The sequence below is a fragment of the Theobroma cacao genome, chromosome 8, assembly GCF_000208745.1.
Source record: "Theobroma cacao cultivar B97-61/B2 chromosome 8, Criollo_cocoa_genome_V2, whole genome shotgun sequence".
Lineage (NCBI taxonomy): Eukaryota > Viridiplantae > Streptophyta > Magnoliopsida > Malvales > Malvaceae > Theobroma > Theobroma cacao.
In genome coordinates this window covers 18104006-18129263 of record NC_030857.1, presented here as the reverse complement: position 1 = coordinate 18129263, position 25258 = coordinate 18104006, and the positions used below count along the sequence as shown (strand labels likewise).

Here is a 25258-nt window from a genome sequence, read left to right as displayed (position 1 = left end):
TCTACACACAAGACTACTCACTAAAATGGAATCTAGACATATAAGGGATTCTACTAGGAAATATCAAATACCTACAACCCTGCTTAGGCCAACACTTCTTCCTTTACATTCAAAATTAATGTGAGATATTAAACTATTTATTGTCAAAATGTGGAGTACTACACTAATTTCAGCAACCTCCCAGTAGAACATAATGAAAAAACTTCCCATGTACATATATCATCATGAAGAGATAGATCTCCCTAGAATCCTAACGGTTCCTGTGAAGAACCATAAGATAGCACACAAAGCACCTAAAATAGATATGAAAATGATACCCCTATTACCGCCTATCCTCCTTGCAGTTGCAGCACCATCAACAGCAGAAACAGCAGTGTTTCTAGCATTTAATCTCAACCTACTGAAGCTAGACATTCGCTCCAATGCCCGATTTACCAAAGGAGTCTCAGATGCAGAAGCAGGAGTCGTAGGTATTGACTCCACAAATGACCACAAAGCAGAAGAAAACATGCTTGCACCACCTCCGTTTTTGTCACCTTGGTCTTGATTATTTCCATTGTATATCAGACCTAAACATGAGCAAAATTAACCACATATAAGCAAAATTTTACAGTTAAGCAGTAGTTGAGAGAGCAGCCTTTCCTATGACAAAAATGAGTAGAATATTGGAATTCTAATCACTTGAAGTACTATAAACGAAATACTTGTATCAAAAAATCTCTTGAAGCAGGCTTAATTTCCCCTCTTTACAAAAGGATTTTGTCATGTGGACTTTGGCATGTCTACCAAACCATCCATCTGATCAAGAGCTCTGCAAGGATGGGCTAAGACAGCAACTTTGTCCAAAACAAAAGCATAGCTCAGTGAATGCAAACTTGTTCTACCTGAAGTTGGAGCAGCATTCCCAAGATTTGATCCTGATGGAGCAAAGACATCACTGCTCTGATCATGCGTCCAAAGTGGTCCATGAATCTGATCCAATTGAATCTGTTGATCCAGCTCATATCCAACAGACTGGAACTGCAACTGGTAATCCACCTGCGCCACAGTTAAATGGGGTATCAACTGCTGATCCATCAGGTTTATATTTGAACAGGATTGAGATTGATTACCCACCTGATTTAACATATTATCCCCGAAGGCATTCAATTGAGGCTGCAACTGCTGATTAGCCCCAAAAGCATTCAATTGCGGCTGCAACTGCGGATCCATCAGATTAATATTTGATTGGAGTTGCAATTGCTCATCCATCAGGTTTAAATTAGACTGCGTTTGCAACTGCTGCTCCATCAGGCTTATATTTGATTGGGGTTCCAGCTGGTAACTTACCTGATTTATCATATTATCTGTATATGAGAATGGAACTGCTCCTTGATCTATAGGGCCCATATCCTGTAGAAACATGGCTGCATCATGGAACAGATCAAATTCACTCAGTCCATCCAACTCGTTGAACTGCACGTTCTCTGCAGGTTTCCCAACATTGGAGGTCAAAGTTTCAGGACCAATGAGATCGTCAATTTCTAGGAAACCCTCCTCGTATATTTGAGGTACCTGTTCAAAGTGGTCAGCAACAGATGTGACCTCAGGTGCCTCATGCAATTGAGAAGTAGGTGATTGGGAGAATTCAAAGCTTGCTTGCTCAAGGACAACCCCAATTGGTTCATGAAAGATAACACCCCTTGGAGATGGGTCCAGCAAAGTACTTTGTGTCTCTTCTTCACTGACAACCTGTGGCAACGCATGGCCAGGTTGAGCTTGTGGCTGTGGAAGTGCAGGCTCATCAGCCAATTGTCTCATAAACTCCTCGATTTCATTTAATGCAGACTGAACTTGAACATTTGCGTTTACATTATCATCAGGAATGGCCTCATTAGGTAGCTTCACGGGGGTGACTGTAATAGGGTTACTAACATATTCCTCATCAACCCAGTCTTCTTCTTTAAATGGTGCCCCATACTGCTCACCATTTTTAGGGCCAGGTCCACTTTTTTTGTACACTTTATAGAGAGCATAATAGTCCTGAAATCCAAAAGAGAAATCCAGAATCAGTAAACAGCACATATACAGGAGGAAAAGTTTCTTATGAAATTCTTAATCTGCATACCTTCATGTTCTGGCATCTCTTGAGTTCCTCCTCATCAAGGGTATACTCATGCATCACCCAATCACTTCGCACACCATTAGGCGCACGCCCTCCGTAGAAAACCAAAGTTTTCTTCACGCCAACTACCCGAGAATTACAGGTAATAGTACGATCCTTTCCTGTTGCCTTCCAATACCCTTGTCTGGTTGCCCTGTTTGACCTTGCTCCATTAGGGTATTTCCTGTCTCTTGGACTGAAAAAGAACCATTGTCTATCCCCACTCTTCAGAATCGATTGTGCTGTATATCATTTTTTTTGTTCATTAGAAAATTGATAATGCAACCAAATAAAGCAAAATCAAAAACTCGAAAGCAACAAACATTATCTACTGCTAAACGTTTTCAAACGAACAATCCACCTAAAAAAGATAGCATCAAGAGCCAAAACTGGGAACAAAAACAAACCGTTCTTGTTCTATAGAAACATCAAGATACTTGAAAACTTCATCATTGATCCCCTACGTCAATTTTCATAGGCCATATCAATCAGAGGTTAAAAATTAAAACTAGCTTTCAGATAAACAAAAGCTCAAACGTCTTAGATGACTAAACAAATACTTAAAAGCAAAACCAATCCCAAACAGAAAAACAATGATTTTCAAATAACCAAGAGAGTATCAATCAAGCCACACCAATTAACTGAAAGCAAACCTAATGATATCTAGCCATATTGAACTGTAAACTGCCAAAAGCCACCCAAAGGAAACATTTTAGTGAACACACCCAAATAAACATACTTAAACTGCCTATAGCCAAATAATATGATACGTATTGAACCATAACCATAAACTGCTAACAGTGAAACATACCCAATTAAACATTCAAGGGAACATACCAACTGCAAAGAGCAAAAATATAGTTATTTTTCTTGATAACCAACACAAACATAACAACAGCCAAACCAATTTAAACAAGCAATTACAAAGGCAGAAAGAGATACAGCATAGACATATCGAGCCATAGGCTGCCCATACCCAACCCAAAACAAACAAACTTCTAATAAAAACCCACAACTCAAAAAATGGAAGTATGGAAAATGAATAAATCATACACGACAATACAATTTTATCACCAATGTCATCCAATCAATTTTTACACTTGGGATTTTCATCAAAATCATCCAATAACCAACAAAATGGGAACAAAATAAACAAACAAACAAACAGTCCAATTGATGTGCAAATCAAAGTCAACGCAAGCCAAGGATAATCTCAAATGAATAAGGAAAATTATATAGCAGCAATTTGCATATAGAAAAATCAATAGCCAAAGAACCTCCAGAATACAAACACATTAAAAAGCAAATGAAGAACAGATCAAATCAAAACAAACCCCCTCAACCCAACCCCCAAAAATAGGCAATTCGATCAAAGTAAAAACAAAGTCAACGCAGCAAATCAATACCCTTAATATTTGTAGGTCGAAAAATAAAGCCGCCATGATATGAGTTAAACCAACAAAATGAAAACATGTAACCAGAAAACCCCACATCGATAATCAATAATTAACCCAAATTTCAGGGTAAAAAAAGAGAGGACATTTTACCAGGCAACTCCTCAGGATCCCACTTGTAAACATCAGTTTCCCTTATGATATCAAGCTTGAGCTTTCTTCTACAGATCTTCCTCTTTAAATAATAAAGAACCAGCTCTTCATCAGTAGGGTGAAACCGAAACCCCGGTGGCCAAACCTGATCGTCACCCAAACACGAATCCCCCGCCGCCGCCGTCACTGTCATCTCTCTTGATAATAAAAAAAATTCCTCTTTTTTTTCAGAAAATAAACAAAAAAAAGCTCAGAAAACTAACTGATCAACAAACCTAAAAATGATACAAACGAAAACAAAAATTTACAACAAGAAATTTAATTTACATGGAGAGCTGATATTAGGGTAAAAAACCTTCGAACAATTTTTTTTTTTTTTTGAGAAGTAGAAGAAGTATAGAGATAATTGCAGTCAAAGAAGCAATTGCGAAAGAGAAATGGCTAGGGGTGGTTGGACTGAGGACTTTTATAGCGAGACTTGGTTTCTCAAAACCGGACTGGTTCGGACCGGTGGGTCCAAACCCCGGCACTGCTGAGACCACCTTAAATTAAATCCCTGAAAGGTGTGGTTACTCGGAAATTTCCTTTCTTTGAAAATATGAAAGTGTGTGACCGCTAACCACCTTAGTCAATCTGACCGCTTGCCTTTTGTATTATTATAGTATTAAAATTTTAAAAAAAATTCAAAAAATTTCGATAGCGTTTTACGAGGGTAGTAAGAGTATATTTTTTATAATATATTTAATTAAATTATATTATAATATTTATTTTGTAACATATCACTGTAACGTAAGATTGTAATGCAATCACACAACAGTTAAGAGATGTAATGTAATTACAATTCAAAATTAATGTAATTACATTACATTACACTTTGTAATAATCTTAAAGATACTTTTACCCTTCATCTTTATTATTTTGTTAAAAATATTTTGTAACGTTATAATAATAAAAATATAAAATAAAATAAAATAAAGTAAAGTATATATATATATATATATATATATATATATATATATTAATGGGTTTCAATGTATANTAATAGATTATATTATATAAAAATTAATAATAAAAAATATAAGTATATTAAACTTACATTTTAATAAATAAGAGTAATTTTGAAAATTAACATTACATTATCAGTAAAGTACTTATAAACCAAACGCTGCAATGTTATCTTCCCTACATTTTAATCATTATTTTTCTTGTATACCAAACACTGTAATATTATTTTTCCTACAATCACATTACTTGCAATCACATTACTTGCAATTACATTACTTGTAATCATATTGCATTTTAAAGTACCAAACACACCTTTTATTCTTTTTACATAATTTATTAGATAAATCTTAGTTATAAGTTCATTGTATGTATTAAACTTAGAAATATATATAGTAAAAATTATCATGTGAACATGTATGGCATAGTCAATTTAACAATAATTATCATGTCACTTTTCAAAAAAAAAAGAAAAACAATAATTATCATGTCAAATTAATGAACAATATAAAGCTTTACATGTTTACATGATAATTTTTAATTTTGTGTCGCTTCTCGAGTTTAATTTTTAAAAAAAAATTAAAAAAGGATAATAATGAAAAATATTTTTATTGAGCTATCCAAATAACAAAAAATATTTTTAGTTTTTTATTTAAATAATTTGAAAATATTAAATTTTCTATTAAAATATTTTATAGAGAAAAATTTTCCTTCACCAAATTGTTTTCTTATCATCAAATGAAACCTTAATAATATCTCCATTTCATATAAATTCAATAAATTATTAAATGCATGTAAAAAAAAAAAGAACAATTACCCAATAAAATAGTAAAAGTAGCATTTCTTATATAATATAATTAATATAGTATGATCTGTTATACAAATCAATCTTTTTTTTTTTGTTATCTTTTTACAATCTTATCATGTGTTTTATTATATATGCTAACATAATATGAGAGGCACATGTGAAAAAAATAATTTTATAAGAATATTTGTCTTCATAAATGATTAAAAGTTTATCAAATGTTTTGCAATTATTTTTTGGTTCATAGTTTTGCAGTTTTTTTAAAAAAAAATAAAAAGTGAAAGAATGGATTTAAAGGGAGAAATGAGACAGTCGAGAGTGTCACGAATCAAACCGAACTCAATTGACACTTTTAAAAGTTAAATTCGAGTTTGGACTTGAACCTCCATTGAAATTTATTAATAAAATATTCAAAAAATTATATTAATATTTTAACTTAAATATATTTTAAAAATAAAAATAAGTTTATTAATATAATAGCATTTTTGGATTGAGCTCAATCCCAAAAACCATGTAACAATGAGAGAGAGCATTAGATTAAATCAAAAGATGGTTAAGAAAAATGAAAAATAAAGATTGTTAACTTCTTTAAAAGAATAAGTAATTTCTTGATGATAATGTAATAATTTAAACTATAATCTTACAAAAAAAACCATATATTAATCAAATTACTCAAAGAGAAATCATATACACCAAAAAAGAAGGACCAAAATTTATTAATAAAAACAAACTTAATTTATCTTTAATTAATCTAAAAAATTGAGGGATTTAAGAAGAGAAATGAGTCAATAGACGGTGTCTACGGATCAAAATTGAGTCAATTAAAATTTTTAAAATTAAGGTTTGAGTTCAGATCTAAACCTCACCCGACTTAAATTAAACTTATTATTAAACTATTCGGAAATTTATATTAATATTTTAATTTAGAAAAAACCTCAGAAAATAAAGAAAAAAGAATTATGTACAACATAGTTAGGTATAAAATGATAAGGAGGGCTCCCTTTTAAGAACAAAATTCAAACAATCTCATTTTGCCTACTTATTTATAACAAGCTTTGTCTAATGGTAGAGGTTGTCAATCCTTGAATGATAATTGACTAAGCCTTTTCACTTTTTCGTCCTTTTTCACATGAATAATTATTTGATTAGCACCTTTCTTAAAGAGTTCGCCCCATTCATGCATTGCACCGTGGGTTGAACGATTGGGACTTTCCCTTCCTTCACATTTACCAAAAACAAAGCATAGGTCAATGCCTTACAATGGGAATTGGAAACCATCTCCCCTCATTACTCGCTTCAGCCTTTGGAAAATTTTAACTTTATTCTTTTTCAAGAAAGACGAGGATGCAACTTTTCAAATAAACTAGAGAGTGACCCATGCGTTGATTTTGGGTATATCTTATAAACGAAGCAGTATAGTGAATTTTGATTTGATAGTAAATAAAATAATATATGTAGACATAATTGTATCATGATCATTTGTTTTACAAAAGATATTTTGTTTGTTAATTAAGGAAGAATAATAAAAAAAATATATAGAAAAAAGCAGCTACCAATTTATAAATGAAAGCAAGAAAATATTTAAGTTTATTAGATGATTTCATAAATGAATTACATGATTACGAGTTGAAATTTTTTTATATTTAAGTTTATTAGATGATTTCATAAATGAAATCAAGACTTTAAACAAGAGACAAGGGGAAATTTTTTTCATGTGCTTGTTTCTTTTTTTTTTTTTTTAAACCCGATTACAAACCCACTATACATACACAACATTCAAAACTTGAGTAAGTGAAGATATTTCTTCTCTTCACAAATAATAAACGGGAAAAGGCATCAAGACCAGAAACATCCAAATGCAAAAGGAAAAAATCTAAAAAAAATCCTATAAAAAGCAAGAAAAGTCCATGAAACAAACCAACAACAATTTGTAGAGAAGAAAAAAAAACCCAAAACTTGCAAAACATAAACAAACCCGCAAATCAAAGAAAGCAAAACAAAATCATTACCCAAACAGTAAGAAGAGAAGAAACAAAGCAAAAAACGAAGCACCCAAACACGAAAAGACCAGAACAAAAAAGTGAGAACAAATCATAAAAGACTAAAAAGGTCGTTCAAAGTCCAACAAACACATAACATCTGGACAAAAATCTCCTAAGAGCCCAGAGGGAAATGAATATTAATTACAGTCATTAAAAATTTCTTAATTTTAATGATGAAACATTATAAATTATCTTCCAAACCCTCAAATTGAAAAGCACTGTGGCCCTCATTCAACAACCCACATGACAAGCAATATAGAGCCCCCCAAAACAACTCCTTTCCATCCCAATTGAGTGCCACGTGTTGCTTCATTGGGAGCACCAAATGTCAACCAACTGCTCCCTTCAAGGGAGACTTTTAATATATTGGCATAGATTTCTAAAAATAATTTTTAAAATTAATCATATTAATCATTTTGTATAATTTATGTAATTTTTTTTGTATTTATATAAAAAATTTTGTTGCACAAGTATTTATGTAAGCCAATTTACTTACTACATTCTTAAATTAAGGATATACAAAATCATTATTGGGTAAGAAGAAATGCTAATCTTATATAAGGCAAAGTAGTCGGTTAATTCGGATGAGAAAAGCTCAAAAATTGATCGAATAGATTTTGGGAGAGAGAAAATTGAACTAACTGAGCATTATAGTATTATTTAACATAACTGAATTGACCACTATTCAGTTGGTTCAAGTCAATTGGTCGATTTGTAGACTTTTTTCAAAAATATTAAATAATATTTTAAATTTTTAACAATATATTTCAAGAAAAAAAATAAATAAAAGTATAATTAGTTAACAAAAATAAATTGTATTCCATAATCACAATAGTATAAATTTCACAACAACAAAAATCAATTATGTATATTTATATGTTAGCTTTATTAACTTTAAAAATGATTATAGCTTTGAAATGATAAAAATGATCAAAATTGCCTCAATAATCTTTGAACTTGTTTGAGTGATCTCTGAACTTGTTTGAATAGTTTTTAAACTTGAAAGTTTTAAAGCGCTTAAGTGTTTCCATGTGAAAAGTTTCAAAAATACTTGAATAAGTTTTGAAATTGCTTGAATTATTTTTTAACTTGTTTGAATAGTTTTTAAACTTGTTTAAATTAGTTTTAAACCTCCCTCACGTTTACTTTTGAAATGTCTAAATATTTGGCATCAAATTAGATTTTAAAAGATGAATTTTCAATGTTTTAAGTTACAATATCGATACCTTTGTATTGGGTATCAATACATTTTACATAGAATGCTTCTAGATGCAAGGTATGGATACCTTATGAAAAGTATTAATGCCTCCACCAAATGTATCAATACCTAGTGAAATGTATCGAAACTTGCAGTCCAGAACTAGCTTTTAGATACGAAATTAAAAAAAAAAAACAGTTAGTTTCTTCACTAAATTATCTTCAACGGTTTCAAAGCTTCTCCAACTACAAAAAGGAATACTCCAACATATTTACAATATTAGAAGAGTGGAGAAAAGAATCAAATATTTACGAATCATACTAAACTCACCTTTTAGATGTATCCTTACTACTCAATATTATAAGAAAGCAAAGGGTTATACCTTAGCCTTCAAAAGGTAGTATTTAAATGTTGTGCTTGAACCTTGAAAAGGTAATGGTTATGCTTGAACTTTTAAAAGACATTGTATTAAATTTATTCAATAATGGATTAAACTCCTTAGCTTGCTAAAAAAGAGAATATAAGCACCTATGGAAAGAGTTGATCCTTTATAAATTTTTTTTGTCTTTTATCTCTACGTTTTACTCTTTGAACTTGTGCATTTCACCTTGAAGAAGTTTTGAGAAATTTGTTTACAATTTACTTATTAATTTGTACATCGAATTACTTTTGGCATACTTTAAAGTGAAAATAAATTTGAGAAACTTACTCTTCACTATTTACACTTGTGCATTTTACTTTGAAGAGTTTGGAAAATTTGTTTTCAACTTATTTGTTCATGAATTTGTTTATTAAATTACTTTTGGTATGTTTTAAAGTGAAAACAAATTTGAGAGACTTGTCTTCAAGGTTGCCTTTGTTAAAAGTTGAATTTGCTGAAAAGAATTTGTATAAATCCAATTCACCCCATTTTTGGATATTTTTGCACTATTATTGAGTTAACATTTCTAATACCATAAATGCACTACATGTCAACTACATAAGTTACACAACATATCCATAAATTCCACAACATGGACTTCCGACCAATCGCCAAAATTCGATCCGAACATCCCCTAAAATATTAAAGAAAAAAAATTATAATTAGTATAAATTAATGTGTTAGGATAACCTATATATATATTATAGTTGAAAACATGTATACTACTTAACAAAAACATTACCTGAAGATTGAAGTAGTTACTAGTCAATACACCTTTTTTTCTAATCAATTAGAGGATTCAGTGCAATCTTTGACAAATCTAACAATACATTAAAGACATGTTTGGTTTATGGAATAAAATAGAATAGAATGATTATTTTGTGAGAATAAAATAAGACAACAATAACTATTATGTAGTTTAATTCATAAAATGGAATTACTTTTATGACTTATTCCAATATTTTGTCAGTAAAAATAACATTAGAATAAAGGAATAGGTGATAAAAAAACAAAAATATCATTTATTATAAGATTTTATTTTTAATTTTAAATATTTATTTATTTATCATTTATTAAAAATATTAATAAATTTTTATTCAAAAGTTTAATATGTTTATTTATTTTATTTTATTTTCTAAAATATTAATAATTTATAATTAAAGCATTAATATGATTGTTTTATTCTTTATTTTTAAATGATTGAAATATAAATAATTTATAATTAAAACTTTAATTTAATTTTTAAATTTGAAATATTAATTTCTTACAACTTATAAAATTTTTTATTTTGAATTCATTTTGGTTCTTTTCTTTCTTTTTGGTCAGGTGACCACCGGAGATGTGGCTAGTGTAATGAAGTGTTGATTTGTCATTCTTTGTGGTCAGAGCTAGATTGGCTCTTCTTACAGTTAAATTTGGTCATGGAATGCTAGATCCAACCATAGGGATCTAGCTATGGAGTACAAGATCAATGTTTCCCACGACCGGATCTGGCCATGGAGTGCTTGTTCAATGTTTCCCATAACTAGATTTGACCATGAAATGCTTAATCTAATGCTTTAGTTGCCAGATCTAGCTATGGGTGCCAAATCTAATGCTTCCTCAGTAGGATATGGTTGTTGAGTGCTAGATTGATGTTTCTCGCAACCAAATTTTACCATGGAAGCACCGATGTCGTCACCACTCTATATCGCCCTTCGGTGGTGAAGGGATTTTAGAGAGCGAAGGAGAAAGGTAGATAAGTAGAGAGAAAGAAAATGTTAAAATGAATATGTTTTGTCTTATTAGTGTAAAAGTCTCAATAAGTAATATATTAAGAAGGAGTGAATTGGCATTTAAAATTTTTTTAGAAAACTAAGTATAAAAATCAAGACTTTTGCAACTAAAAATATCTTTTTATGTCAAAAATAAAGTGTGTGATCTTTCTAAAGAAATTTTTAATAATAAATTAAAATGAACAAATAATAAATCAAAGTAAAGATATTTTCCTAAGTCAAGTAATGAACAAATAATAAATCAAACTAAAAATGTTTTCCTACGTCAAGTAATGAACAAATAATAAATCAAAGTAAAAATATTTCCCTAGATCAAGCACAAGCAAAAATAATGAACCAAGATATAATATTTTCCTAAGTAAAACTAATGAATCAAGGTAAAATATTTTCCTAAGCTAAATGCAAGCAATAAATCACAATGCAAAAAATTAAAAATAAAACACAAGATTTTTATAGTGGTTAAGCTTTCTCTAGTGCCTACATCCACTCCCTTAGAACACTAAGGAATTTCAATTCCACTAAAAGGAATGAACTTTTCACGGGATCAAGTGAAATCCTCACAATGCTTTTTCACGGGTTCAAGCGAAACTCTTGCCATGCTTTTTCACGAGATCAAGCAAAACCCTTAAACAGTGGTTTTTATAGGCTCAACCACAAGCCCACAAATAGCTTTTTAAGGTTAAACTAGAACTTTTACAATGGAGTACAATGTTTAACAAGAAAATACCTCTACAACGATTGGATGCGAGGAGTTTAAGCTTAAGTGTAGTCGGAGAAGAAATTTCAACTTGAAATAAGCAAGTATTTGACTTTTCAAAGCCTGGTGAAAGACTAAAATGAAGCTAAAGAGTGAGGATAAGCTTTTAGAGGTATCTCTAGGGTTTGAAACTTTATCTCAGGTCTTCTCTTGCTTCCAAATGACTCAAAGGCGGCTATTTATAGTTGGTGTGAAGTTTGAAACCATTAAACACAAGTTTGAATCAAATCTAACCATTCCTAAAGCTTAAGGGTCAACTACAATGCTCCTAGGGTTGACTATGTTCTTCAAATTTATCAAATTAAGGTTTCATAGTTGAATACAAGCTTCCTCTATTCGATCTAACTCTCAAGAGCATGATTTTTGCAAGTCTGGATTGTGGTAGTCGACTACCCCTTAGCCAAGGTTGATTGTAACTGTGTAAAGTCCTTTTTCTCATGCTTTTAACTTGTAAAGATCGACTATACTCGAGTTAAGGTCGACTATGCCTGTTTAATTTATAATTGTTAAACACAAGTTTGAATCAAATATAACTGTTACTGAGGCTTGAAAGTAAACTACTACACTTTTAGGGTCGACTATGTTCTTCAAATTTCTCAAATTAAGGTTCCATAGTCAAATATAACCTTCCTCTATTCGATCCAACTCCTAAGAGTGTGAGTTTCACAAATCTGGATTGTGGTAGTTGACTACCCTTTGGCCAGGGTTGACTATGGCTGTGTAAAGTCCTCTTTCTCATGCTTTGACTTGTCAAGATCGACTATACTCAAGCCAAGTTCGACTATGTCTGTTCAATTCTTCATTTCTTGAGCTTTCTAGAACAAGGTCGATTCTAAGCACTCCAGGGTCGACTATGGCTTTATATTCTTAAAGTTTTGCATTATTTCTTCCTTTAGATTGACTTGAGCTTCTCTAAGGTTGACTTTTGACTTATGTCTTGATGTTTTCTTAAATTTTTGATGCCTTTCTTCAGCTAGTTTTTCCTTGCCTTGTTCCTACAATCAAATAATAATTCAAGACATGTTTGCTCTTTGTTTTCTTAGTTGAATATGCATTCTTTGAAAACTTTTATGATATTTTCTAATGATGCATGGCTTTTCAGACAATTAAGTGACCTTAAGGGATTAAAAATATATCTGAGACAATTTCAAATGCTTGACATTAAGTTCAAGATAACATATAATTTTTGTCAAATCAAAACATGATGCAACTCAAGGCTAACAATCTCTCCCTTTTTGATATAATAAAAACATGAGTATATTGCATTTGAAATTTCTTGAAACCTCCCCATAACTTAATTAGTCTTTATGCCTTTGTTGAAAACATTTAAGTATAAGTGAGAAGGATATAAGAAATGAATATGAACTTTGAAAATTCTCCTCCTCTATTTATGCATGAAGTTAAAAAATGCTTACAAGAAAAAAGATTAAGCTAATATAAGAGCATTTCAATGTGCTTATAAACCTTCTCCCGCATTTTGTTATATTATAAAGGTTAAGAATTGTGAGTTTTAAGCATTTAAACTCAAGAGATAATGGTTAGTGACAATCATCAAGTATAAATAAGCATTTAGTCCAATAATAATTTCTAACCATCAAATCAAAACAACGAGATATATTTCCATGCAAAGATATTCAATTAAAAGATCAAGAAATATATCCATTCATTATAGTATGAAAGCATCAAATCAAGATATATTTCCAATTGATATGTATTAACTCAAAGTATAGAGGAAATATATTCATATAGCACATCCAAGAAGCAACACGTTTTGATATGTTCAACCAAGATATATTTCCATGTAAGATATTCAATCAAGGAACTATGGAATATATCAATATATATCTTCATTTTATATATTTTCAAGTAAGTCAATAAGGAATACATCATTAATCAATCAAGAAGGTCACACATAGATATGTATATATATATATAGGCAAAAATGTAGGCATTTCATCCTTTAAGTGCAAGTTGGATATGCATACATATCAAAATAAGCAAAAATCAAGTATAAAGCATTTATAAGCATGCATATAATGTGATCATGATATGTATGAGGAAGATGTGTGCAACTTATATATTAGTATGTTCATATATTCATTCAAATAAGTAATCAAGAAAATGTAAGTTATCAACAAGCAAACAAATTGATCACACAACTAATTATGCAAATATATTCACAAATGTATACACAATCAAGTATAGTAAGAAACATAGCAATCATTATTCAAGTATAGACATGATTAAGTACAAGTTTAATAAAAAGTTTGACAGATATTACCAATAAAGATGAACATCATTTGTTGAGATTTTATCAAGCTCATGGTTGAAGATTTCAAGTGCTCAAGAATCATAGGACAATGTCAATGATCAACTCCCCTTTAAACATTCATTCGATCAATTCCAACAAGGAGAAGAGATTGAATGGTTAATCACATTAAAGCATAATTTTACCTTCTTTTAAATGGATTATGTGATAAACTTGGGGATAAATAATGATCATATGATAGATGAGTATTTAAATAGAATGTTCAACATATCAATTTCATACTTATATATTCAAGGAACTAGTACAACATGAGTATTTAAGTAAATATTCAATATATGGTTTAAATACTAATAATTTCAAGAAGTGTATGTATATTAGTTCCAATTACATATCAAAGAAATAATTTTTCATTAAGCATATTTTTCAATTATATATTGTCCAAGCATTATCAATCAAACATTTTAAAAAAAATTCTTTAAAAGCCGTTGTAAAGGTTATCACTTGATCTCATGAAAAAGCTGTTGTAAGGGTTATCACTTGATCCCGATCAAAACCAAAAATCCTTTTAAAGGGTTAGATATTCTTTGTTAGCTAAGGAAGTAGATGTAGGCACTTGAGAAAGCCAAACCCCTATAAAATCCTAGTGTCTTGATTTACTTTTATGCCTTATGATTTATTGTTAAAAACCTAGTTTAGAAAAATCACGTATTTTGTTTTTGACTTAAGTAGGAAATTTATTTGGAAAAAGGTTTGATTTTTACCTAATTCCCTCATTTCATTATTACCTTGTTTCGCTACATTTCATTTCAAGAAAACCCATTTCATAAATTACCTTTTTTTTATCTTTATTTTTCATATATTGACTTGCTTCTTTGTTAAATCTCTTTACTATCATTATTTATGTATTTCTTGAAATATTCTTTTTAAGTTGGTTTTATTTGATTTGCACTTGAAATACATTTTAAGCATTTCAAAGTGATTATTTGCCTATGTTTGTTTGAGTAGACTTGATTAAAATTTGTATATTCATCAAGGTTTTCCTTGAAACTCTTCTTACAAGCTTTTAAAACAAAATTTTCTTCTAAGATCGACTATCAAGTCTTCATAGTCAACTATATATTTGTCTAAATAGTTCTTGAAAAGGTTTTACTAAGGAGAAATACAACCATAATTGACTAAAGCTTCTCCATAGTCGACTGTAGCAGTTCATATTTCATTCTCCAAAAGTTTTAAAGTTTAATTCACACCCCTCTTGGACATTTTTGTTACTTGATCCATTAAGCTAACATTTCTAACAATACTCAGCCCATTCAAATCAAGACATGATGATCCACATAGTTAATCTTGAGCACAATTAAATGCTTGCACAAGCTTAGGAGTCAATAACTCCTATACACATCAAACACACAGCCATTAGTACTAAAAACGAAATTAGAAGCAATTGTTGATATGAGAATCGCCCATACATCACGACTAATATCAAAAAGTATAGGAAACCCAATAAATAAAAAGTCGAGAAATACACAAATCAGATAAAATCAAATCACTTCAAATATAAATTAATTCAACATTAGGGTCATTTCCACTTTCAACAGAAAATAAGAGCACAATAAGCATGTACCTGGAAGAGAGGCGGTGGTGACTGGTGGAGCTAGAAACCGTGGAAGAGAACCATGCGGCTGAGAGAATGAGGGAAAAGAAGAAGGGAGAAAATATTTTTTTTATATGGATAGGGTTGTAATTTTCTAAATCTAAGAGAGATAATTTAGTTATAATGATTTTGAAAGTTATTCCATGAGACATGGAATAGTTAATATCGAAGGGAGGGTCAGGTTTAGTTGAATAGGGGTTTTTATCGATTTTAAAGAATGGTTAAAACTCAAGAATTGCTATTACTTGTTAAATTACTAACCAAATAAAGGTGTAACTAACAGCTAGAAATAGAGGAGCATAGCATAGCTATTTCCCATACCAAACGTGCTGTTAATGCGTTGTGACATAGGTAAGTTGTACATAGTGATTTGTAGCATACAAACGCATTTTGATGCTAAAACTTGAGCTCTCATTGCCTAGTTACCGCCTTTAATTTGGGATGGCAATTGGTACCCTTTAATCGAGTAACCCTGGATATCTAACCAGATAATATAGGTTCGTATACCTTATATTTAAGTTTTAGACGAGTTCAAGTGGAAAGTTTACTATTTGTCTCGTGTTCATATATGATATAGGTATCACCCTTTGAATACCTAATACTTAAACCCAATTGTGTTAATCTTCAAGTATTGTTAGGTACCCGTATTCAATACACATATATACAAAATTTAATATTATTTATATAGTATATAATAATAGATAATTGAATAAACACAGTTTTGTTAAGGTTAGGATGAACATGTGTGAGGATGAGAAGCATTTCAAGCTCTTGCCAACTTTGCCAACCATTCATCTTATTAATTAGTTATTTATAATATAATTTATTTATACTTAATCCACCCTAAACCGTAAATCAATTTTAACCTATTAGTACTAACCCGAAGTGGCTAAAGGTTTTTTTTTTCCCCAATTTTCTTCAGACTTCAATCCGATTGCTGTTCCTTGCCCCTTGCCTCTTTGTTGACTGTCACTTCTCTTTGCCTTGTTGTGAGCCTTTTGCCTCTTTGCTATTTCTTTTCTCTTTAATGTAAATAGATTATTTAGTTTGGGTTTATGAATTCTAGAGGAAAGGTATTCAGAATGTTTTTTTCCACAAAAAGAAAACCTTAATATTTATATTTGTATATATGTATTAATCCTTATACTTATATTTATGTTGGTAGGTTTTTTGAAAAATATCCACAGTTGAATTTTTTTTATACAATCACGAATTGAAATGAGATTAAGTAACTAATGGATAAGTTATTAGAGTTTGAATTTGGATAAAAAATTTCAAAATTAATCAATAGCTATAAAGTTTGCATGCTCTATTTATTAATAAAATTCGGAATAGGATACCTCAAAATTCCGGAGTACCTTACCTATCGATAATCATTAATGACCTATTTTCCTTTCTCTAACATATTTTTAAACGTAAAACTAACCGTACGGTACGGTGGGTACTACGCGTACATTGGCACGAAACTTACATTCATCCAAAAGAGAAGGAAAAAGAGAAAAGAAAATAAGCACCAATCATTTTCTTGTCTCCCAAACAAGCCCAGCGGCCAAACCTCCCCCTCTCTGCTCTCTGCTCAGAACCTTTTTATTTTGAAAAATTCAACTTCTCAAGAGAGTATTTGTATAATTATATAAATACTAGATCTGAATGCATTATCAACTTCACTGGCAATTTCTAAGGTTCGTGATCAATCTCGATCTCTTTTTTATCTTCAAAATTATCATCTTTTTCATTTTCTGCCAAAACTTTGAGTTTTTATTTATTTTTACTGTTTTGAGGGTCAATGCAAGTTAGTCACCAGTCAAATTTTATTGTTTATGTGAAATCAGTGAAGGAAAATCACGCTGGAAAATGACGTTTCGATGTTTCTAAATTTTGCTTAATTTTATTGAATGATTTTTTTGGGTTTATTTCAGGGTTAAAACTGTAAATGCAGCTTCAAATTTGTAACCTTTGAAGTGGGTATTAGGCCAAAAAAAAAAAAAAAAAGAAGGAAAAGGAAGATTTGTTGATCCAGAACTTGTATGCTTTGGTGAAGTGGGTATTAAGAAAAAGGAAAGAAAATGGTGTTTTGGGAAGGATATGTGACTGATGAAGCGATGGGGACGTTTGCCCCAATTGTAGTATATTGGTTGTATGCTGGGTTTTATCAGCTGTTACCTCCTTTGGATAAGTACCGTTTACATACTAGAAAAGAGGAGGAAGAGAAGAATTCAGTGCCTCTCGCTTCGGTTGTTAAGGGTGTTTTGCTTCAACAGCTTGTTCAAGCAACAGTTGCTCAACTGCTCTTTCTGGTTAGTTGTTGTTGAATCATGTTATCCTTTTTCGTTTGCTCTGCTTTCTAATCTTCATTGTAAGATTATGTCAAATTTGTTTAGCATCATCAGATCAATCGCTGTTTCTTGGCTTCTTTTCTTCATTAGATAGTGTAAATTGATTTAGGTGTTTGGCCTTATGGTTTAGGGCTACATTTTTTTATCTTGGTTGTTGAGGATGCGCTAAAATTGTTTTAAGTAAATATAAAACAATAGGTTAGAGTACAGTTATGAGTTAACAATGGATATAACACCTTAAAATTCAGAGAAAAATGAACTAGTAAGTTACTGAATATGATAGCCAAAAGAAGAAAATGAAAGAAAGAAAAAGGAGTATAATGTTATAGTGATTGTTGGAAAGATTAATTTTGTAATACATCGTAGTATTAAATACAAAATAAATCATAAGCCTACATTTCACATTTAAGTAAGCTAGATCTTGGCAGTTGTGAATTTAAATTCCTTACGAATGCCTCTGCAGTAAGAAAAGAAGTAAAACCAAACTCATTGCTGAAGAAATGGGCTTTTTTAATAATCCTTACAGCTAAGGCAGAGATGAGGCTAAAAATAACAAGGAATATTTCACTGATTTTGGCTATTAGTTGTGATTCAAAATAAGATTGGGCATGGATACTATGTGTAAGTCAATCATGGCTTTGGCAAATGAGAGCTAGTTGTGTGAAAGTAGCAATGCCTCACACTAGGTTTGATATGTTGCCTGCTCCTTGTCGTTTATGGAATCAGTTTATTCTTTTCTTTTTTTCCCTTTTATGACTTCTAGGAGGATAGAGTAGAGATAGATTAAGTTTTAAGTTTTGAATTAAGTTTGAATATCTTCTTTAGTTGCTTCATCATTGAAAATAATTTGGAGGCATGATCAATGGTGGCAAGTGATAATTAATGCAACAAAACAATTGGATAAGGATGAAGGCCTAAGACTTCCATGACATTAGGGAAAGGATTTGTATTTCAGGTATAGAGAGAAACACCAAGAAAAGGTAGGGTTTTTGGGGGGATGGAACATGCTTAAGCAGCTTATCTTGGGCTAGCATTTGACCTTACTTTGTAAACTTTAATACTTGATGACCCAGTTGAAGTTGCATTTTCTTAACTTAGTTTGATTAGAACCACTCTAAGGGCCAAAAAAAAAAAAGGAAGATCAAATTGTCAATTGTTGCTGGCATAACTCTATTGTCCTTAGTTAACTTTTGTAGGTTGCTGTGTATGTTTATTGATGTGATCTACACAGCATAGAATTTACATATGAGATTATATCTTTTGTAGTGAAGCACATTCAAGGATTGTTGGTTTTTCATTTTTTGGAGGTAAAATTTGCATTTGCAATGGGCTTGGTTGCTGATTTAAGAGAAATTCTTTTAGTTCAGGCTTGATTCTTATGACTTGTGAGAAATCTTTGTGATGTAATGCACAAGGGAAAATTTTTTTTTTATCACAATGCTGTGCTTTTTTTAATCTTTTTCTCCCCCTACTCATCGCCCTTCTTTTAAATGATATTGGTTAGGACTGCTGGTGATTTCATTTTTGGGGGTATGTAGACCTCTAATTATAAGATATTCTAGTGTTACATATTTGATTTGTTAATACATATTATGACCTGTTGGATATAATTACTTTCTGATGCATGAAAAGCTTTTTCTGGTGCATGATAACTGGTCATGGCACATTATTGCATATTTTCATTTGAAACTTAAAATCAAGTAAAAATTTTGTCTATGTTGATGCCGTTTCCCCAAATTTGATTCTTAGCTTGTACAAATCATGACAGTAAGATGTCCTATAAGTGTTAAGTTTCATTTACATTTTTCCTCACAATGTTGTTGGGGCTCTTCTTTGAGTTTTAGAATACAATGGAGTTCTTATTTGTAGGAGAATGCCTCACAACTTGATAAGTTCCTCCTGCATTTTGGTCCTAATTGCTTCTAACTCTCCTTAATCCAAGCAACACTGCATCATCAAGAATAGCATAGCTTACAGCTCCATCAAGTGTGTCAAATAATTGCTCATGAATTTTTAATGCACTTATTGGTAATCTGACAGTTTGAGTGATGGATGAAGGAAATACAAAACCATCTTTGTTCCCCTCCGCATAATCATCCAAATTTATTTTTTTCTTTCTTGTCCTTATTTATACTTGATATATATGTTGCCATTTGTCATTTCAATAGTAGTTAGTGACAACTTGAAATCATCTGTTGTCCTTGTATATCAAGCCACCTTGGTCTCTTCTCCAGTCAGCCAAGTAGGCCAAGGTGGAATAGCGAAATTTTGATGTGATCATTGCCTCTCTAGTAGCACTGATCATAGAAGTGGACCCAGGAGATTCTATGTTGCTCTAAGAGCCTGAAAAGTCAGATAGGTGGCATGTGCTTGGATTCGTTTCTTTACAAAGTTTGTTCTTTAGGCAGTATTGTGTCTGTAATTTGTTTATGGTAAGTTTGGGTTTTTTGCGTGGGTTCCTAAAAACTGGTTTACTGCAAATGATACCAAATGGACTCATAATTTTCAATCTATGCTGACTTTTAAGTGAAAATGTGGCTTATCACCATAATATTCCCCAATTTTGTACAAATCTCTATAATATTCACAGTTTCTTAACCCAATCAAATTGCCAAAATAGGCTTTAATTTTCTTTGAAATATGGATAGCATGGCTTCCTTGTAGTTGAATATGCATATTACCTTACTTCTGCTCATATATGTGGTTCCATTGTGTTAGCCATGGAGGAAATCTCTCTGAATGGCTGAAGCGCCTTGTACTTCGAGAACCAAATTCTAATTTGTTTTGCTGCTTTGTTGTTGAGGTGAAAATTGAGGTCATTAGATTGTTGAACTATGGTGTGATTATACATATTTTTCTTAATTTAACTTCTGCCTTGCCTGTAAAACGTCTATTGGCCAAAATCTTTGTATTGTTTTACATAATCTGCAAACAATATATTGATTAAGTAGCTTTAGTGTCTAGTTAGTGTCTGCTGAGAGGTTGAAGAACTGCTATGACTTAGATAATGGAAGTTTCAGTTAGATAATAAGCCCATGGCTCATATTTGAACCTTGAGATCTGGAAGTTTTATTCATTGGAGTCCACTTTTTTGCCTAATTAACATTCTTGTGTTCTTGCTGTAGTTGACATCAACGGCAGATATATCTGGAACCATAATACAGCCTTCCATTCCTGTTCAAATTGTGCAAATTATTGTTGCAATGCTTGTCATGGATACATGGCAGTACTTTGTGCACCGTTTCATGCATCAAAACCAATTTTTGTACCGTCATGTCCACTCTCAACATCATAGGCTGGTTGTCCCTTATGCAATTGGGGCCCTTTATAATCACCCACTTGAGGGTCTCTTGCTCGATACTTTTGGCGGTGCCATCTCTTTTCTCATCTCAGGAATGACTGCACGAACAGCTGTAATTTTCTTCTGCTTTGCTGTGATTAAAACTGTGGATGATCATTGTGGGCTATGGTTGCCTGGCAATATATTCCACATTTTCTTCCAGAATAACTCTGCTTATCATGACATCCATCATCAACTCCAAGGCACAAAGTACAACTACTCTCAGCCATTCTTCCCGATTTGGGATAAGCTACTTGGAACTCACATGCCTTATGTTCTTCTAAAGCGACCGGAAGGAGGTTTTGAGGCAAGGCTAAAAAAGGACTAGTTGCATTCTGTTGATTTCTATCATGTAATACTAGAGGCTCTCGCTTCACACAGGAACAATTTTTTGATGAGGTTGTGCCATTCTTAGGAAGTTGAATTAGAATTGGTTTGCTTGAGGCTTTCAGTTGTAGGGTTCCGGCAGGAGGTCATTGGGTTAATTTGTTTCTGGTTGCTTGAGAATGTTGAAGTGTTACAATTATTTCACCAACCAACTATATTTGTTGTTAATTATGCCATTTTGGGTTGTCTATTGTGTAGCGTATTTGTTATGTTACCGGGGATCTAGATTTTCATGTTTAGTAATCTGTTTGGGACTAGCTAATGAGCTATTCAAGAGGGCTAGAATGGGTCTACATGATTATTTATATGTAATTTATGGTGCCGAAGTACTGATTTCACCCTGTTATTATGCTTCATATTGCGTTAATATCTAATTTGATTTCTTGCTTCTCTCTTTTCCTCCTCTTCTTCTCCCCTAACCCAAATGCTACTAAAGGGAAAATTAGAAACTGGGGTTGGAGGTGCCTCTTGTCAAGCTAATTCTCAGAGCAATGGTTGCTCCTATATGGTGATGCATTTTGCTTATAGGTAACCTGCTATCTATCCAACCATACTGTTGATATTGTCCTGCATTGCGCCAATGCTTAACGTGTGTAACATAAATGAATTGAACAAACACTCACTGTTTAGGGTTAAACTTCCTACTCTAACATGGATGATCAGCCTCAGAAGGGGAGAAAAATAATCTGTTAAATGATCAATTTGCACTTCTTTTTTGCCTGCAAGTGTTACTTATTATGCCTGTTCAGGAAAACGATCAAGGTCACCAGTAATCTCTACATGAACAAGATCCATCTCTAAATCTGTGAAACCGAACTCGATCCCTCACAATAATTTCTCGTTCATATATCTTCGATATATGCTTAATCACAACATGACAATCTCCACATATCCTTAGATTCTTAATCACTTGAATTGGGGTTCCTTCATTGGTACTAATCAAACCAAAGGCCACTGCCAACTTCTCACTATGATAACACAGTTGATTCTCCTTCTCCTCCTCCCCTATGTCATGAAGAACCAAACTAGTCTCAGCCACATAGCCTATCTCTTTAATCTTGAACCTAATCTCATCCAATTTTGAATATATCTCTTTCCATTTGGCATTGCTTTTATCATCAGTGAAAAACTTGTGTCTCATACCATTTACCTCAATGTAGCTAAAACCAGGCACCTTCTTCACATCCCTGTTCTTCATGGCATCCCTCACCCTACCAACATCATTCCATCTCTCATGTGCTGCATAAACATTGGATAACAACACAAAATCCCCACAATTATTGGACCCCATCTCCACCAGGTTCCGTGAGGCAATCTCCGCCATCTCCACATCCTTGTAAATCTGGCAAGCTCCAAGCAAACTCTGCCAAAGCACCACATCAGGCATCACTGGCATAGAATTGATAATATCATAGGCCTCTTTGAGCCTCCCGGCTCGACCCAACAAATCAACCACACTCCCATAATGCTTCACATTAGGTTGCACTCCATGCCTCCCCATTGTATTAAACAATCTCAGACCATCCTCCACCAGGCCAGCATGATTGCAAGCACATAGCACAGCTAAGTAAGTTACAGCATCGGGCTGCAACCCAGCTCCATCCATTTGCTCGAAAAGCTCAAGCGCTTTATGTCCATCTCCATCCATTGCAAAGGCCATTACCATGGTATTCCATGTAACGAGACTCTTGTTACAACCCATGTCATCAAACACACCATACGCCTTATCCACAAATCCGCAATTCGCATACATATCAATAACTGCATTACAAACTTGCACGTTCAACTCCAACTTTGCATTCCTTATAAACCCATGAATCTTTTCCCCTTCTTTGAAATCACCCATGCGCGAACATGCAGAAAGAGCACCAAGAACAGTAACCTCGTTAGGCGTTAACCCGTCAACTTCCATTCTCTTGAATAAATCCAAGGCTTCACTCCCTTGATCCCCTTGAGCCAACCCCAAAATCAAGGAATTCCACGAGGCGATATCTCTTCGTGGCATTTCACCAAACACTTTCCTTGCGTTACCAAGATCGCCAACTTTCGCATACACGTCGAGCAAAGTAGTAGCTAACAAAGCATCCGCCATGAACCCAAAACGTACGATGTTTGCATGAAGCTGAAGAGCTTCGGTAGCAGCCAAGACGCGTGCGCAAGCTTTCAGAGTGAAAGAGCACGTCAAGGCATCCAATCTGAAAGACCCACGTTGCATGGTTCTATACCACTGGAAGGCGGTAGACGGTTCAGGGCTTTGGATCAGGCCGCGGATAATGGCATTGAAGTCATTGGTAAAAGGGCTTCGGATTTGGCGGAAAATGACAATGGCAAAGGAGAGAGAGCCAAAGGGGGCGACGGCGCAAAGGTCGAGGAGCTTGGAGCGGGTGCGGCAGGATTGGAAGTTGCCGGTGGTGATGAAGTAAGCTTGGAGTTGCTTTATGTGGGAGAAGGCGGCGCATCTCTGCACGAGTGACTCAAGATTGGCCATTCCATTGATTTTGCGATTTGTTCTTCACAATTATTTCTAAAATAAAATCATTAGATCACCGTAACTCTTTATAAATAAAAATTATTTGCTATCTTGACTTAAAAATGGATTTCACCCTCCATTTATGATCAGTTAGTGCAACAAAAGAATGGAGGAGGAAGAGCATGGAGGGCTAAAGAAAAGAAAGACAGTAGTGAAAGGTGTTTTTATGGATGTCCATTTTTCATTTTAATTTTTATCTTATTTGTATTTGTCATTACATGAGTTTTATGTAATATTTATTTTTATTTATTTTATATAATAATAATAATAATACTTATATAAATGCATATATATTTAAAGTATAAAGTTTGAAATATTTTTAATTTTATGATATCTATAAATTATTTGATTTTATTAAAATTAAGAAAAAAATATTTTTTAATGAAAGTTAATCAATATATAATTCAAATTTTTATTTACAAATTAGATAAATCTTATTGATATTTATCAAAAAATATTTAAAAAGATAATTTAGAAATCTAATGAATAAATATGTCTCAAAAAAATTTTGTATTTAAAGTTATATTCTTATTTGGTAAATGACAATTTAGAACTTCTTAATTTGAATTTCGATTCTTATATAATACTACTACAGACAATTGTAAATATTATATATAGAATAATTAAAGTTTATTTAAAATAACAAATGATAATTTAAAAAAAATAATGAGTGAAAATGCCCATTTTTGTCAATTAAAAAGTTTTACAACAACAAAGTGTATATATGAGCCATTATTCTAACCATTAAAGTTGCCTGTAACTCCTTGATTACTAATTTGTCTTTTTAATTTTGTCTACTAACTTGAGTAGGGATGTATACTGGTAAGGTAACTAATTTTTTGAGGTACCTTATCTCGAATCGTTTAATTAAAAAGGTATTCGAACCCTATTAAAGCTCAAATAAAATAACAAAACACTATTTAAAATTAAATCCTAATAATATAGCATTATTCACTAATTACCTGAATTTGCTAATTATCCAATTAAATAACTTAAATAACTAAAAACTATATAAAAATTATTTTTCTATGTATTAGTTTACAAAAAAGAAAGTT

The 25258-nt window shown here is 32.1% G+C and overlaps 3 protein-coding genes across 4 annotated transcripts; 1 reads left to right on the top strand and 2 right to left on the bottom strand.

Moving 5' to 3' along the window:
* Positions 15-4283, bottom strand: LOC18593090 (NAC domain-containing protein 17). Of its 2 annotated transcripts, XM_007020134.2 has the most exons (5): positions 3691-4279; positions 2108-2385; positions 1117-2022; positions 885-1038; positions 15-569 (listed from the first exon to the last, which is right to left on the bottom strand). In XM_007020134.2, exons 1-5 carry the CDS (start codon positions 3881-3883, stop codon positions 223-225), a joined length of 1878 nt encoding a protein of 625 aa, XP_007020196.2. In that variant the 5' UTR covers positions 3884-4279; the 3' UTR covers positions 15-222. The 2 variants fall into 2 exon arrangements, with proteins under 2 accessions (XP_007020196.2, XP_017981640.1); XM_018126151.1 differs by having other exon boundaries at positions 885-2022; positions 3691-4283.
* On the top strand, positions 17029-22063 carry LOC18593089 (sphinganine C4-monooxygenase 1). Its single transcript, XM_007020130.2, has 3 exons — positions 17029-17292; positions 17530-17907; positions 21072-22063. Exons 2-3 carry the CDS (start codon positions 17677-17679, stop codon positions 21612-21614), a joined length of 774 nt encoding a protein of 257 aa, XP_007020192.1. The 5' UTR covers positions 17029-17292; positions 17530-17676; the 3' UTR covers positions 21615-22063.
* Positions 22258-24343, bottom strand: LOC18593088 (pentatricopeptide repeat-containing protein At1g34160). Its single transcript, XM_007020129.2, has one exon. The coding sequence runs from the start codon at positions 24159-24161 to the stop codon at positions 22437-22439; it is 1725 nt and encodes a 574-aa protein (XP_007020191.2). The 5' UTR covers positions 24162-24343; the 3' UTR covers positions 22258-22436.

Bases quoted from the DNA above. Each gene is read 5' to 3' on its own strand.
- LOC18593088 (XM_007020129.2), bottom strand. From the start codon at position 24,161: ATGGCCAATCTTGAGTCACTCGTGCAGAGATGCGCCGCCTTCTCCCAC.
- LOC18593089 (XM_007020130.2), top strand. From the start codon at position 17,677: ATGGTGTTTTGGGAAGGATATGTGACTGATGAAGCGATGGGGACGTTT. The intron at 17,908-21,071 runs GTTAGTTGTTGT...TTCTTGCTGTAG, and splicing joins TTGCTCAACTGCTCTTTCTG to TTGACATCAACGGCAGATAT.
- LOC18593090 (XM_018126151.1), bottom strand. From the start codon at position 3,883: ATGACAGTGACGGCGGCGGCGGGGGATTCGTGTTTGGGTGACGATCAG. The intron at 2,386-3,690 runs GTAAAATGTCCT...AATGATATACAG, and splicing joins GGATCCTGAGGAGTTGCCTG to CACAATCGATTCTGAAGAGT. The intron at 2,023-2,107 runs GTATGCAGATTA...TTTGGATTTCAG, and splicing joins AGAGATGCCAGAACATGAAG to GACTATTATGCTCTCTATAA.